General features: G+C 40.7%; 1 protein-coding gene across 1 annotated transcript in view; it reads right to left on the bottom strand.

Moving 5' to 3' along the window:
• The window catches only part of LOC126253344 (WW domain-binding protein 2), a 146,131-nt gene that overhangs the window by 63,018 nt on the left and 65,188 nt on the right, over window positions 1-17,925 (bottom strand). The window contains exons 4-5 of the mRNA XM_049954611.1: window positions 9,825-9,977; window positions 7,568-7,687 (exon numbers count right to left, since the gene is read on the bottom strand). Coding sequence (XP_049810568.1) covers window positions 7,568-7,687; window positions 9,825-9,977 — 273 coding nt within the window. The remainder of the gene's footprint in view (window positions 1-7,567; window positions 7,688-9,824; window positions 9,978-17,925) is intronic.

Below are 17,925 nucleotides of genomic sequence, written 5' to 3'. Positions count from 1 at the left end.
GAGTGGAAAGGCATCATTAATGAGCTGTAAAGGGAGGACACCTATGTGTAAGTAAAGTAATTATACAAGGAAAAGGGTATAGCAAAGAAGTGATGCAGACATCACTGATGGGATGTTAAACCTTAATCACATAAGTATCTTTCTATTCTTGCTTTCTTCCCAACTGTATATGTTTCCTCCAAATATCTATTTCTACACAAATTTAGTGTTTTCTCAAAGTATGTAGTGTTACAGAGTAAGTCCACAACTTTCCTTCTGGATCCTTTCTAAAACACAATACCAAAAACATGCACTTTTCATCCATTCAGCACTATTTATACACATACCTGCTAGCTTTCTACAGTATTAACTTATCTGGCTTCATGCAACAATAAAAAAATGATCATGCATCATTGTTGGTGTGGTCTTCAGTTCAAAGACTGCAGCTCTACACAAGCCTCTTCATCTACAACTTATATTCATTTGAACCTGTTTACTGCATCCATCCCTTACTCTAGAGATTCTTCTCCTTCACCTTTCCCTCCAATACCAAATTGACGTGTCCTATCAACTAATCCCTTCTATTAGTCATGTTATGCCATAAATTTATTTTTCTCGACAATTCAGTATTACCTTGTTAGTTATGTGATCTACGAATCCGATCTGTAGCATGTCTTTATTGACATGCACATTTCAAAATCTTCTATTGACTGCTTGTCTGAACTGCTTGTCATCCATATTTCACTTCTATTCAAGGCTGCACACCAGACAAATAGCCTTCCAACACTTACATTGATATTACATTTTATCAATTTCCTCTATACCTGAAGTGTTTTTCTTGCTATTATCAGTCTGCATTTTATAGCCCTTTTATTTCTGCCCACATCAATTATTCTGCTGCCAAAATAGCGAAACTCAACTACTACTACTACCAGATTCAATTTGACTACATTCCTTTACACTGATTTTACTTCTGCTGATACTTATCTTATAGTTTCTTACAAGTCCTTTGCTGTCTGACAGAATTACAGTGTCACCAGTAAACCTTAAAGTTTTTATTTCTTCTCCCTGAACTTTATTTCTTCTAATTTTTCTTTGGTTTCTTTTACTGCTTGTTCAATGTAAAAATTGAATAACATCATTGATAGACTACAATCTTTTATCAATCTCTTCTCAAGTATTGCTTTCCCTTCATGTCAATCATCTCTTACAATTGTGGTCTTGTTTCTGTACAAACTATATATAATCTTTTGTTCCCTGTATTTTATCCCTATTATCTTGAGAATTTCAAAGACTGAAATACAGTCAACATTATTAAAGGTATCTTTGCATCTATGAATGCTACAGACATAGTCTGCCTTTCTTTAACCTACCTTCTAAGATAAATTGTAGGGTAAGTACTTTCTTGCATGTTCTTACATTTCTACACAACCCAAACCCATTTCCATGACAGTTTTCCCATTCTTCTGCAAACAATTCAACTCAGTATTTTGCAACCATAACTTATTAAATGGACAGTTCGGTGTTTTTTTTGCATCTGTCAGCATCTATCTTCTTTGGAATCAGAATTATTACATTCTTTTTGAAGTCAGAGTATTTTGTCTGTCCCAAATATCTTGCATACATGTGGAATAGTTGTCATGGCTACATCTCCCAAGGGTTTCAGTAATTCCGATAGAAGGTCATTTACTCCAGAGACCTCATTTTAGATTAGGTCTTTCAGTGCTCTGTCAAATACTTCTCACAGTATTGTATCTACCATACCACCACCACCACTTCCCTTTCTATAATATTACCCTCAAGTTCCATCTTTCCCCTTGTTGTACATGTTTTTACAGCCTTGCATCTGGCCTCTACTCATTCCAACTTAGTCATTTTGCACCTTCTGCCAACGTTGTATTTTCAACAGCTATATTCCCTTTTGCCTGCTTAATTTGCTGTGTTTTTATATTTTATCCTTTTGTAAATTAAATTCAGTATGTCCTGTAATGTCCAAGAATAACTGTTGGTCCTTGTCTTTTTACCTATTTGATTCTCTTCCGCCTTCACTATTTCATCTCTCAAAGCCACCCACCATTCATATCCTATTGTATTCCCTTCCCCTGTTTCAGTCAAATGTTGCCTAATGCTCCCATTGAAACTATCAATTCTCTGGTTCTTTCAACTTATCCAAACCCCATCTCCTTAATTTCCTATCTTTTTTCCAATTTCTTCAGTTTTAATCTACAGTTCATAACCATAAAATTATGGTCAGAGCTTACATCTTTCCCTGCCCTGGAAATGTCTCACAGTTTAAAATCTGGTTTCAAATACTCTGCCTTACCGTTACACAATTAATTGTCTACAGGTCTGCAACACATACACAATCTTCTTGCATGATTCTGAAACCACACATCAGCAATCAATATCTTCATTGTGCAATAAAAATGGTGACTTTACTGATGACAGCACCACTAAAAGCGGAGTTACTAAACACGGTTTTGCGAAATTCCTCTATGAAAGACAATGAAGTAAATATTCCAGAATTTGATTCAAGAATGACTGTTTACATGACTAACTGTGGAGTAGATATTCTAGGTGTAGCGAAGCAGCATAGAATATTTAAGAAAGGAGGCAAAGCTTCTGTTCCAGATTGTATACCAGTCAGGTTCCTTTCAGAGTATGCAGATACAACAGCTCCATACTTAAAAAACCATATACAACTGTATGTTCATAGAAAGATAGTTGTATGTTCATAGAAAGATCCATACTCAGAGACTGGATAGGTCCCCAAGTCACACCAATACCTGAGAAAGTAAATAGAAGTAGTCTGCTGACTTACAGACCCACACCATTTACATTAGTTTGCAGCAGGGTCTTTGAACGTATACTGAGTTCAAACATTATGAATAATCTCGAGAAAAGTAATCTCTTGTCCCACAGTCAGCACAGATTCAGAAAATATTCTTCTGAAACACAACAAGCTCTTTATTCTCATGAAGTAGAGACAGCTGTCGACATGGGATGTCCAAATTGATTCCATACTTTTAGATTTCCACAAGGCTTTTGACACCGTTTCCCCACAAGCAACTTCTGATTAAATTACGTGCCTATGGAATGTCGTCTCAGTTGTGTGACTGAATTCATGATTTCCTGTCAGAAAGGTCACAGTTCATAAAAATCTGCAGAAAGTCAAAGTAAAACAGAAGTAATATCTGGCGTTCCCGAGTGAACTGTTATAGGCCCTCTGTTGTATCTAATCTACATAATTTAGGAGACAATCTCAACAGTCCTCTTAGAATGTTTGCAAATGATGCCGTCATTTAGAACCATGTAATGCCATCAGATGATCAAAATGAATTGCAAAACAATTTAGACAAGACATCTATATAGCGCAAAATGTGGCAATTGACTCTGGATCATGGAAAGTGTGAGGACACCCACACAGGCACTAAAAAGAATCCACTACATTTCAGTTACATGATAAATGTCACAAACCTAAAGGTTATAACTCGACTACATACTTTGGGTTTACAATTATGAGTAACTTAAATTGGAATGATCACGTAGATAATGTTGTGGGGAAAGCAAACCCAATACCGTGATTTACTGGCAGAACATTCAGAAGATGTAATGGGTTTACTAAAGAGACTGCTTCACTACACTTGTCTGGCATCTTCTGGACAACTGATGTGCAGTGTGTGAGATCCTATCAGATAGGATTGATGGAGGACATTGAAAAAGTTCAAAGAAAGGCACCTCATTTTGTATTATTACAAAATATGGGCGAGTGCCACGGATATGATACATGAACTGGGGTGGCAGTCATTAAAACAAAGGCATTTTTCGCTGCAGCTGGATCTTCTCATGAAATTTCATTCGCAAACTTTCTCCTCAGAGTGTGAAAAATATTTTGTTAGTGCCACCAACATAGGGTCATCATAATAAAATAAGAGAAATCATAGCTTTAATGGGAAGATCTACTTGTGTGTTTTTCCATGCACTGTTAGAGAGTGGAATGGTAGAGAAGTAGTTTAAAGGTTATTCGATGAACCCTCTACCAACCACTTAATTGTGAATTGCAGAGTAATCATGTAGATGTAGAAGTGATATGTAACAGAGCAAGGTGGGATTATCCTATTTGTTCTTATACCACCACTGATGCCAACAATATTTTTTTTTTCTACTCAGTTTTATCAAAGACCTGACTGAAGTTATTGCTGGTGTATGCAACAATCACTCACAAACTTTTTTATATTACTTTATTGAAAATATACCATTTCCAGTTTCAAACTGAGACAATTCACCATCAGACACCTTGCATGTTTTTGTTGAAACACATCTTATATTGGTTTATAGGTGCAGTGGACATATCATAGCAGCTTAGCTCTACAACAATGTAAAGTGTGTTTTGATCAAAGCTGTCTGATGATGAATTGCACCAATTCAAAACCCGAAGTGATTCCTTTTTTATTTAAGTAACCTAAAACCAAGTTGTGGCTGTTTGCAGCTGTACACGATCAACTTTTTTTTCTGATTTCATTAGTAGTGCTTATACCAAGTTACATACATCAATTGAATTCTTATCCATGCAGTATTTAACAAAACATTATTCAGAGTATAATTTACCAACTGCAATGGCAACTGTGCATTTGTTTCATATGGATATTTTATTTAAAAAATACTCATTCTTTACAATACCTGCAAACCATGCACGTCTTAATTCAATCCTGCTAAAAGTTTTTGTTTTATAATTAACATAGCTTGCTTGAAAGCCTTCACTCTCCTCTTTCCAGCAAAAACTTTAATTTCTCTGAAAATTAAATACTTCAGGACTTATTCATATTCAGAATTTGTGTGTTCCAGAATGTTCTAATTTTAAGATGTAATTCTTTCCAAAATCCAGTGTTACAATTTTGTAATGTTAGTTTACCATTTATTCTTAACAGAAAATTTTCACTGTGTACAAAATTCTTGGCAAACTTTGGGAATCCTTTGACATATTAAAGATTTTCTTTAATAAAATAGAACCGATACCTATTATTTTGTCATTTTCTAACTATACAGCTTTTGGTTAAACAAATTTCCTTCACTGCCTATTGCATCATTTTAGCTTTCACTTTTTCTTTTATGTACATATCAAAAATTTTCTGCCCTTGTATTTAACAATTCTGTAATTTCTGTAATATGCACATCTACAACAGGCATTGTGCATGAAGTTCCAGGCAGTCGGTAACTCTTCATCGACGTGTGCCCAATGTATGCTCATGTAATTTTCAGTCAGTCATCTTCCATACCGCATTACACAATCTCCAATGACAATCAGAAACCAAGTTATTGTTTCATGTCAGTCGGTCTGTGTCCAAGAGTGAATATGTAGAATTCTATTCAAAATAACATGTTACTTATAACAACACTTGTTAATGTTTACTAGTCTAATAATAGTGTGTGTAGCTCACAGACTTCTGACTTCAAATTGGAATAGCTCATGATTAACAAGCTAATCACCTAAAGCATTTTGACCAGCAAATACAAATGAAGAGTAAGATAATCTCAATTAGGCTATGTACAATTATCCTGCAATCCTTTACAGATCTTAATAATTATCACAAAGAAGAGAGGTAAAGAAGAAATTCTGGAAGACTAAGAGATGGTTCAGAAGAGGCAGTTCAGTTACTTGCAGATTAAATTTGCTTTGTGCAAAGTATTACCAGATGTGTTGCCCTTTCATTCCTTTCCCGCAGTCAATATTCTCCTATTGTTTTTGCTTCTCTTTCTTTTCCTACTATCTAATTCCAGTCATCCATGACTAATTTTCCTCTACTTACTTATCCAAATAATTTATTTTATCTTATAATATACTTTTTCAATCTCTTCATAGTCTACAGAGCTAGTTGGCATACAAACTTTTACTGCTGTGTTGGGTATTTGCTTCATTCTCTCTTGGCCATGAAAAGCATTCACTGTGCTGTTAGAAGTGCCTTACCTGCTTTCCTATTTCCTTCTTCATTATTAGACCTACTGCTGCATTAACCATGTTTGATTTTTTTTATTTATAACCCTGTAATTACCTTGTCAGAAATCCTGTTATTCCTGCCACTGTACTTCACTAATTCCCAATATAACTTCAACCTATTCACTTCTCCTTTTTAATTCTCTAACCTTCCTATCCAATTACGGAATCTAACACATGCTGCACTACATCCTGTAGAATCCAGTTTTGTTTTTCCTGATGACGATGTCCTCCTTAGTAGTCTCTGCCTGGAAATTTGAATGGGGGCCTATTTTACCAAAGACGGTATAATTTAACCATAAAAAGAGGTGCATGCCTTCAAAAAAAAGTAACTGTTTTAGTTTTCCCTTGCTTTCAGTCGGCTGCAGTCCCAGCAAGCAAGGCCACGTTGGCTAAAGTTACAAGACCAAATCAACCAATTGTACAGAATGTTGCCCCTGCAGCTACTGGAAAGGCTGCTATCCCTCTTCAAGAACACCTTTCCACATCTACTCCACCACTGTGGTTGCATGTATCACCCTATCATCTGTATTGCTGAGTGCTCAATCCACCCCATCACGGCAAGGTGAGGGGTTTATGCTACATTAAAAACTGTAAAATAACAGATTCTGCTACATTAACAATTGTAAAACAATTTACAACTATAACAAATTGCCTCAAAACATAGGAAGTATTATTTACCAGTTACATGTTAATAATCTATGGAAATCAAAGAGGAGATGTAATGCACAGTAGAAAATACATGAACTGCCATTTCTAACTGGACAGGGAGAATCAAAATTGTTATGGAAGAACAAGCGGAAAAACTTGAGAAGACATTTAGTAAAATATAACATGCAGAAAATAGTATAACGCAGTATTATTAATTACAAATCTGGCACATGGTTTAGAAATAAAATCAACCACACATAGAAGCTACAATGCTCATTACACACAATGCATAGTAAGCTTTAGCAATATAGTGATATTAAGGAAAGAATCCACTGACTAAAAAACACCACCTATTAGTAAAGTGACTGGTGCGAGAATGTCAATATACCAAAGAAATAGGAACAGACTATGAGTACTGGTAACGACTTGCTAAATGAACAGATTACACCAAAGTACAAGATAAAACGTTGTAGAGTCCAGACAAGCAGGATCACAAGTGAATTACAAGGATAGGTGGAACACGAGACAGTGATTAGTTCTAAGGCACCGCTGAAGAGCAGCCATAAAATATTTATTGTCTATTGATGTATAAATAAATATACACTTTATAACAAAAATTGGTAATGGCAGTTTGCCAAAATAAGATGAAGGTTTACACTTGCAAAATTTTGAATTTGCAGAACAAAATTTGTGGCCGGTACTGATTCAAAAACCACACAGAAAAGCCATACAGAAACTGTAAATGAAAACATTACATTTCAGCTCAATGTACCAAGATGAATGTTCTATGTCTGAAAAATTCAAAGGAAACAGATTTTAACACAAGATCCTGGTTTTCATGGCCAGTGCACCATTCATTGAGATAATTGAGTGTTCCTTCAGATTACAGCACACACAGTGAGATATCACATGCCAGTAACTAACTTATTAACTAAATAAACTTACCAGCAGCAGAACGCGGCTGAGTGAAACCAGTTGCTTCAGATGGAGGAGCTGTAGCATACCCAGCATAACCAGTAATACCAGGATATGGGGGTGGCATGTCTGTCATGAATACTGAGTTTGCTGGAATGAAAAAAGGTAACAATCACACTGACCTTTTTTTTTTAGTTGGAAGTACAGAATAAGGTCAAAATTTACTGCAGTAGAAACAATTCACAGTGTGTAACATTTTTCAAGAGATGTGAGAAATAGGCATTATGTTTTAAGCAACAGTCAGACAAAAATGAGACAGATGGAAAAAAGATCACCATAGTTGTTCATATATTTATTCCACTGTTGGAGAAGATAGTCAATGCCTTCAGGGAAAAATGTTTGATGCTGCCAACAGAATCACAATTGCACCCAGGCATGCATCTCTTCATCCGAAGCAAATCAATGGCCACAAATGTCTTTCTTCAGAGCTCCATAAATATGGAAATCGCACAGAGAGATAGCACGACCATATGGAGGATGTGTAAGGGCTTCCGAACAAAACTTCTGCAGCACAGTCTAAACAACTTCAGCAATGTGTGTGTTGGCATTATGCTGCAACAGAATAATACAGTCCATCAACATTCCTGGGTGTTTGGACTTGATGGTGTACTTTAGTTTCAGTGAAAGAAAAAGATCATCATGACTCTTCCGTAGCAGGCATGCCTGCCATTTCGACTATACTGCTGATGCTTTGCTGTGAAGTCTTTACACATTCTCCATACAGTCCCGATCCCTCTCCATGTGATTTCCATATTTTTGGAGCCATGAAGAAATACATTCATGTTTGTTGCTTTGCTTTGGATGAAGAGATGCACTCTTGGGTACAATCATGGTTTCATAATCAACTGCAAACATTTTTTGATGAAGATATTGACAATCTTTTTCACAGTGGGACAAATGTACTAACAGTTATTGCGATTACTTTTGAAATAATAAAAAGTTTCTTACTTTTTCCAATCGTCTCATTTACATTTGACTGCCCCCTATATTAGAAGAGTGTCATTTTGAAAACATAGTGCAAGGATAATTGAAATTTGATTGAGTAAATTAGAAAAAAGCTGCTACTTAAGCCACTGCCTCCTAGTTATACTACACAGTTGTTATTTATCTGCTATTATCATATTAATATTTTCTTGATTACAATAATATTCTTCTAAAAAAATATTTACCTAATCTGTCAATACTGGCTCCTATTACAGTACGTTACTTATCATCATGTAGCTTCATAACACACATTGCTGCTTGCCATGCAGCTAACAGAACTTTTCAATCCCTCAATACAGATGTTCAGAAATTTTGTACAGAAATAGTTAATGAAGTATTTAAAACTTGTAATGTGTACCCCAACTGTTTAATGCCTCATCTATACACTGCAAAATGGAGCAATGTGTTAACATGAAGCTTTACACCAAATTAGAGAAAATTGTGATGGAGACCCATGCAATGTCAGTGAAAGTGTATGGTGCTGAATCAGTGAGTAAGAAGAGTGTATTTGAATGGTTTACATACAACAGAGATGGGCAGGACAGTGTCAAGGATGGGCTGTGTTCGGGTCAACATACAATCCCAAACAATTCTGAATGACTGTGACGGAAGCTTGCGGATAATCACTGGCTGTCTTTGAAAATGAGAGCAGAAGAGTTGAAGATAAGCAAAGACAGTGTAAGCACTATTGTTGAAAGACATTCACAGATGTTGCGGATAATTAACAATGCCTGACCACAGTGCTTCGAATGTCCTCAAGAAACGTTTCCAACAGCTTTACAACTGGTGTCGTAAGTGTATTGTGGCTAATGGTGATTACTTTGAACACAGAAATTGTGTTTTGTTTGCAACTCTTGTTTCATTTATTTTCTGAGACTGTTCACTAAACTTTTCAGACCCACCTTGTAGAATGAGTTGAGAAAATCTGCAAGACGAAATGTAGCAGGCTGAAAAAGGTAACAAGCCTGACTGTGAGAATAGTCTCATACACTGTCGCCCGTTTCAGTGATTTTTCAAGCACAATTTTTTGAACTACCTGGACAGGAAGTATTCTTGCAAGACATGAGAGAGAAGCCTTCCAATTGGGTTTAAAAGTACCTGGTTTTAACTAAGAGACTATTTTTTTCAGTTGTCTGGAAAACAATTATGTTCTAGATGTCAGATTTTGTCTTTATCTTAAAAATAAAATAACTTGAAATTAAAAAAACATACTGAGTAGCACATTTTTAGACACTTTACATACCAGGTGGTGCATCAGGAAACACATTTGTTGGAGGTACCCAACCATAGTAGCCAGTGGGAGGTGGTGTGTACGCAGGTGGAGGAGCAGCATACCATGGCCCCATAGGTGCTGAATAGGGTGGTGGTGAATCTGGTGGCGGTCCATTGCGAGATGCTGTTAATAAAAGGAATTTTGACTTAAACACTCAAACAATGGAAAATCCCGATTGGAATGTAAAAATATTATGAAAAGGATAGTTGCTACTCATGACATAGCGGACATATCGAGTCGCAGATAGGCATAAAAAAAAATACTGTCACAAAATAAGCTTTCAGCCAAGAAGGCCTTTGTAAAAAATAGACAATGCACACACACACACACACACACACACACACACACACACACAACCCCAGGCTGTGGCAGCTGAAGCCACAGAAGCTGAGGCTGTGTGTGTGTGTGTGTGTGATCTATTTTTAACAAATGTCTTGTTGGGCAAACGCTTATTTTGTGACAGTCTATTTGTTGTGTCTATCTGTGACTCAGCATCCTGCTATATGGCGAGTAGCAACTATCCTTTTCGTAATATTGTTACATAAACACAAAAACATTTAAGTACAAAATCAAAACATAACTTGGTACAATTCGTTCAACTTTGCATGAAAAAATGTTCTATACATAAATATCCATAAATATACACACCAATTTTTACAATATAAAACAAAATATTAGTCATACTTTTGGATACTCAGCCCTGCTGAAGTACAACTTTTTCGTGTGTTATATTTGCTACTAATTATCTTAATTCATTACTATTCCTGCAAAATAATATTACTTTTAGAAAAAAAATTAATTTGCATCCTCCTCCTCAGAACATTTGTGTTTTAACCACATCCACATGTTCTAATGGCTCTAACTGCTCAGCAAATCACACATATTATGCAAAGTAATTCGTCTATATAATGTAAAGGCCGACCAGGATTTCCTTTACGATGGAAAACCTGCGTAAGACTGACTTATTCAAGACTAGAATTTTGGAAATCATATACAATACTAAAATTGATTTGTGTCTGTTGATGTAAAGAAAGAAACACAAACATGTGGATGACAAAACAATGAGATAATGAGCCAATGTCCAAAGAAGAGTAGAATTTTCTTGAATGTACACTATTTTTTTTTTATACCTGGAAAGAAACTACATATAATTGGTTTGGAATTATAATCTCTGAATAGAAACACACTTAATTCAATCTAGTAACCCAAGAACAACCACAATAACATGGAACTTATTCAGATACAAGCTGTTCAAATTAGACGATGTAGGAATTAGGAAACATAACACAATTATGTCCAAATTTATATGGACATCCTAATGGAAATATATTCTAGAATATACATTGTACTGTAGTGAACACAGTTATATCTGTACTGTTCCTAATAATTTAATTTAATTTAATGTCATAACTGTAAAAGTATAAAACAGAGGAATCATAATGACGACTATGTTGATGATGGTGAGTCTATATGTACTGACCTGAGAAAACTGTTCTGAGAAACTCAGCTGTTAATGGAGGTTAGAATGAGAACAAACAGCAACCTGCCTCAGAATCCTAGCTATTATTATTATTATTATTATTATTATTATTACTACAAGGGTGAGTCAAATGAAAACCTTAAATATTTTTTAAAATATTATTTATTGTGCAGAAGTGGTACAAAGCTGTATCACTTTTCAACATAATCTCCCCCATGCTCAATGCAAGTCCTCCAGCACTTACAAAGTGCATAAATCCCTTTAGAAAAAAATTCTTTTGGTAGTCCGCTCAACCACTCATGCACTGTGTGGCGTACCTCTTTATCAGAATGGAACTTCTTTCCTCTCATTGCGTCTTTTGAGTTGTCCAAACATATGCAAATCACTTGGGGCAAGGTCTGGTGCGTATGGTGGATGAGGAAGACACTCAAAATTCAGGTCTGTGATTGTTGCAACTGTTGTATGGGCAGTGTGGGGCCTTGCATAGTCATGTTGCAAAAGGACACCTGCTGACAGCAATCCACGTCGCTTTGATTTGATTGCAGGCCATAGATGATTTTTTAGGAGATCTGTGTGTGATGCACTGGTGACAGTGGTCCCTCTAGGCATGTAATGCTCCAAAATGACGCATTATTCGTCCCAAGAGAGTGTCAGCATAACCTTCCCTGCTGATGGTTCTGTTTGAAATTTCTTTGGTTTTGGTGATGAGGAATGGCGCCATTACTTGCTTGCTCTCTTCGTTTCCGGTTGGTGGAAGTGAACCCAGGTTTCGTCCCCAGTAACGATTCTTCCAAGGAAGCCATCACCTTCTCGTTCAAAGCAATGAAGAATGCAATGAAGATGCACAAGCATCAACACGTCGTTCTCTCATTTCAGGAGTCAGCTGCTGTGGCACCCATCTTGCAGACACTTTGTGAAACTGGAGCACATCATGCACAATGTGGAGTGCTGACCCATGACTAATCTGTAAACATGCTGTAATGTCATTCAGTGTCACTCAGCAGTTTTCCTTCACTATGGCTTCAACTGCCGCACCGTTCTGTGGAGTCACAACTCGATGTGCCTGACCTGGACGAGGAGCATCTTCCGCTGAGGTCACACCATTTGCGAACTTCCTACTCCATTCGTAGACTTGCTGCTGTGTCAAACATGCATCACCGTACTGAACCTTCATTCGTCAATGAATTTCAATAGGTTTCACACCTTCACTACGCAAAAACCGAATAACAGAACGTTGTTCTTCCCTGGTGCAAGTCGCAGGTGGGGCGGCCATCTTTATCTGATACTGCGATGGCATGTGTGCATCTGTACTATGCTGCCACCTACAGGCCATTCTGCATGCTGTCTGTAGCACACTTACCAACTTACAGGATAACGGCACAAAATTTCAATTTGTTATTACAAATTTAAGGTTTTCATTTGACTCACCCTATTATTATTATTATTATTATTATTATTATTATTATTATTATTACCAGTTACTGCAGTCCATTACTTGAATAATGTGATTACAAAGGGAGCTGGGGAGGCACATACACATATCTTAAAGTTAGAGTAGTTTTGGGGCTTCAACACAGGAGATGGCCAAGAAGAAGAAAGTACTGATGACACCACTTTATTTAGCAAGGGTTGTTCATTCTGCAGAAAAATGAGTATAACACGTTGTGTCAACAATGGCATAATATAAAGAAACAAATGATGTTGCAGTTTAAAGGATAACATGCTGAAAAGAATTTTAGATATATATATCAATGAGGGGATAGGAAGCAACTGCAACTGGAAGCCTCCTGGAACACACATTGCAGTAAGAGGACTCTACCTCTACACAGACCCCAGAACCAATGTAAAAACTGAAAGGATCATCAAGTTTTGTGGTCCGATCTACTCTCCCTTATGAAACACAGAATTTATTTCAATCACAAAGGGCAGATAGGTACTCAGCATTAGTACCCACATCAGGCCAATCAATTTGCCACCACAGTTAAAATATGGGCCACTGCCAGGTGGGTAAAAATATCTATCTATCTATCTATCTATCTATCTATCTATCTCCATCTCTCCCTCTCCCTCCCTCTCACCCCCCCCCCCCCTTCTTCATTATTGCCATAGGGTGTAGAAATGGTAGAATTGAGGTATTTGGGGCAATAACACTGGTTCAGGTTAGAGTCATTGCTGAGATATAACGTGATTGTAGGTCAGATCAGCTTGTAGGCTGGGGAGCAGAAGGGGGCCCCAACTACAGTGCGAGGCATCCCCCAATGCCATGACCCCCCGCAGATGCTGTACAGGGAGGAAAGTAATATATTAAACAATACTCCTCTAGACTGGTAAACTGAAAGACAACTGAAGTGTAAATGTAAGGGGCTAACAACATAGCAAAGGCCAGAATACACACAACCATAAAAGTCACAGTCAAGCAACCCCCACCACCCACCCTGTTTCCCCATGGTCAGCATAACATGGGATAAGCCCCTTTCCAAAATCACCCCACTCCCCCTACGTGGTATGGTCAAGATATGAAAATTGCGAATAAAAACCAAACTCTCTGAGAATGCATAAAAGCTGTGTCACTGTATTTCCATCAACAACCAACGCCAAGGATAAAGAATCCTTAAGGATATGCATTTATTGGATTGCTGTAAGAAGAGCACCACAGTTACATTGGGGGTGAGATTTTTTTTTTTTTTTTTTTTTTTTTTTTTTTGTTTGGGTTTAAGGGCGCTCAACTGCTGAGGTCATTAGCGCCCAGTCACTGTTGTGAGAGCACATGGAATCTGGTAAAACTCAAGGGGATGGGGGGGGGGGGGGGGGGAGGGGACACCAGAAGGACCTGACAAAGATGCAGATAAAATAAGTATAAAGGAGGACCTCCTCGCGCCAAGATGGTCGGGAGGATGTTGTCCAAGCAGTTGGGAGAGGTTTTACTGCCCGGAGCTTGTTTCCTTGGAGGGATGACCAAGCATCCCACCACAACGACACAAGCCTCTTACATACATCCCCACGAACGTCAGATGACGGGACACAATGGGAGGCTGGCAGAGGCAGGAGGACTGCAGCCTTGGCTGCAGCATTCGCAGCCTCATTCCCAGGCACTTCTACATGTCCGGGAACCCACAGAAAGCTGACAGAACCACCATTATCAGCGAAAGAATGGAGGGACTGCTGTATCCGTTGAATCAAGGGATGGACCGGATAGGGAGCACCAAGGCTCTGAAGAGCACTGAGTGAGCCAGAGCAGAGTACATACGATGAATGGCGGTGGCGGCGGGCATACTGAACGGCCTGATGGAGAGCAAAAAGCTCGGCCGTAAAGCTGGAACATTGGTCGAGGAGCCGGTATTTAAAGGTGGCGGCCCCGACGACAAAGGCACAGCCGACACCATCGTCAGTTTTGGAGCCATCGGTGTAAATAAAGGTGTGACCGGCAAGTCGCACACGAAGTTCGACAAACCGCAAGCAACACACTGCAGCCGGAGTACCCTCCTTTGGGAGTGAGCTGAGGTCGAGATAAATATGAACCGGAGCCTGGAGCCAAGGTGGTGTCGGGCTCTCACCCTCTCTGGAGGTGGTAGGGAGGGCAAAATCCAATTGTCGAAGCAGGCGACGGAAGCGGACTCCGGGGGGCAGCAGGGCAGACACATACAACCCGTACTGACGGTCGAGAGAATCGGCGAAGAAGGACTCGTAAGAGGGGTGGTCGGGCATAGACAACAGCCGGCAGGCATACCGACACAGCAGTACGTCGCGCCGGTAGGTCAATGGTAACTCGGCAGCATCAGCATAAAGACTCTCGACAGGACTAGTGCAGAAGGCTCCGGTCGCAAGACGTATCCCCCGATGGTGGATGGAGTAGAGCCGGCGTAAGAGGGATGGCCGAGCGGACGAGTAGACGAAGCTCCCATAATCCAGCTTCGATCGGACTATGGACCGATACAAGCGAAGCAGGACAGTGCGATCCGCTCCCCAAGATGAACCGTTAAGAACTCTGAGGACATTAAGGGAACGTGTACAACGGGCCGCCAAATAAGAGACATGTGGAGACCAACACAGTTTCCTGTCCAACGTGAGCCCTAGAAACTTAGTTGTGTCCATGAATGGGAGAACAACGGGACCGAGATGTAAGGATGGCGGAAGGAACGCTTTATATCGCCACAAGTTGATACAAACCGTCTTCTCTTCAGAGAACCGGAAGCCATTTGCCACACTCCATGAGTAGAGGCTGTCTAGACAACGCTGAAGGCAGTGCTCCAGAAGGCATGTTCTCTGGGCACTGCAGTAGATCGTGAAGTCATCGACAAAGAGAGAGCCTGAGACATGAGGTGGAATGCAATCCATAATTGGATTGATCGCGATGGCAAAAAGGGCTACGCTCAAGACGGAGCCCTGAGGCACTCTGTTCTCCTGGAGGAAGATGTCGGACAATACGGAACCCACACGTACCCTAAACTTTCGATCCGTTAAAAAGGAATCAATAAAAAGGGGCAGGCGACCGCGTAGGCCCCACCTGTGCATAGTGCGGAGGATACCTCCTCTCCAACAGGTATCATAAGCCTTCTTCTCCAAGTCGAAGAACACGGCTACCGTTTGGCGCCTTCGCAAAAAGTTGTTCATGATGAATGTCGACAAGGTCACAAGGTGGTCAACAGCGGAGCGGCAGCGTCGAAAACCGCATTGGACATTAGTAAGTAGCCGTCGAGATTCAAGAATCCAGACGAACCGAGCATTAACCATGCGCTCCATCACCTTACAGACACAGCTTGTAAGAGAAATGGGGCGGTAACTAGAAGGAAGGTGTCTATCCTTCCCGGGTTTGGGTATAGGAACAACAACGGCGTCACGCCAATGCATGGGGACTTGACCTTCAGTCCAGACGCGATTGTAGGTACGAAGAAGGAAGCTTTTGCCCGCCGGAGAAAGGTGTGCCAGCATCTGAACGTGAATGGCATCTGGCCCCGGAGCAGAGGACCGGGACAGTGCAAGCGCACGTTCGAGTTCCCGCATAGTAAAGGGGGCATTATAAGTTTCCAGATTCAGCGAGTGGAAGGAAGGTCGCCGAGCCTCTTCTGCCTCTTTCCTGGGAAGGAAGGCAGGATGGTAATGGGCGGAGCTTGAAACCTCCACGAAAAAGCGGCCAAAGGCGTTGGAGACAGCCACAGGATCAACAAGGACCTCATTACCTGAGGTCAGGCCAGGTACCGAGGAATGGGCCTTAATGCCCAACAGCCGGTGCAGGCTACCCCAAACGACGGAAGAGGGAGTAAAACTGTTAAAGGAGCTGGTGAAAGAGGCCCAACAAGCTTTTTTGCTGTCTTTGATGACTCTACGGCATTGCGCTCGGAGTCGTTTGTATTCAATACAATTCGCCAACGTAGGATGGCGGCGAAAGGTGCGTAAAGCACGTCGTCGAGCACGGATAGCATCCCTACAAGCCTCGTTCCACCAGGGGACGGAAATGCGACGTGAAGAAGAAGTAGTACGAGGAATGGAACGTTTGGCAGCATTGATGATAACAGCCGTGAGGTATTCGACCTGACAACTGGGAAAATCGTGGTCCGGAAAGGTCGCCAGGGAGGAGTAAAGTCCCCAGTCAGCTTTCAGTATGTTCCAGCTCGAAGGACGTGGGGATGGGGTGTGGTGCAGGAGACGAACGACACAGGGGAAGTGGTCGCTCGAATAGGTGTCAGAAAGGACATACCACTCGAACCGACGGGCAAGAGTGGTAGAACAGATCGAGAGGTCCAAGTGGGAGTAGGTATGAGTAGAGTCCGAGAGGAAAGTCGGGGCGCCAGTATTGAGGCAGACAAGGTTGAGATGGTTTAAGACATCCGCCAAGAGTGAGCCTCTTTGACAGGATGCAGGAGAGCCCCAAAGGGGATGATGGGCATTGAAGTCGCCAAACAATAAAAACGGCGGGGGAAGCTGAACGATCAGGTGCATCATGTCAGCCCGACTAACAGCAGATGACGGTGGAGTGTGGATGGTACAAACTGAAAATGTAAAAGCAGAAAGAGTAATGCAGACAGCTATTGCTTGGAGTGGGGTGGTCAATGGGATGGGATGGTAATAGACATCGTCCCGAACGAGCAACATGACCCCACCATGAGCTGGGACACCGTCCACAGGGGTGAGGTCATACCGCTCCGAGGTATAGTGGGTAAAGGCAATACGGTCAGTCGGGCGCAACTTGGTTTCCTGGAGACCAAGGACGAGCGGACAGTGCAGACGGAGGAGCAGTTGTAATTCCTCCCGATTAGATCGAATACCTCTTATGTTCCAATGAAACAACGCCATCGCTAGTCAAAAAGTTGGGGGAACGAGACGGGGGAAGAGCTGGTCACCTCGACGGCCGCGGAGGGCCAGGTTGCGAGGGAACAACGCTACAACCGACGGGAGGCGGATCCGGTTCCATCGACTCGTCGCCAGCTGCGGCCGCTGTCCCTGGTTGTGTAGGAGGGGCAGCATCGTTTGCCGACGAAAGGCCAGCTGAGCGCCTGGCAGCAGAGCGTCCCGGCGAAACTGAGGACGGCCGGGAGCAACAACTCACGGATGGAGCGTCAGACGAAACGCGCCGGGGTGGAGAGGGGGATAGAG

Source organism: Schistocerca nitens, chromosome 4 (genome assembly GCF_023898315.1).
Source record: "Schistocerca nitens isolate TAMUIC-IGC-003100 chromosome 4, iqSchNite1.1, whole genome shotgun sequence".
NCBI classification, from domain to species: Eukaryota; Metazoa; Arthropoda; class Insecta; order Orthoptera; family Acrididae; genus Schistocerca; species Schistocerca nitens.
Note: the sequence above shows the minus strand (reverse complement) of the source record. Positions and strands in the feature narration are given on the sequence as shown.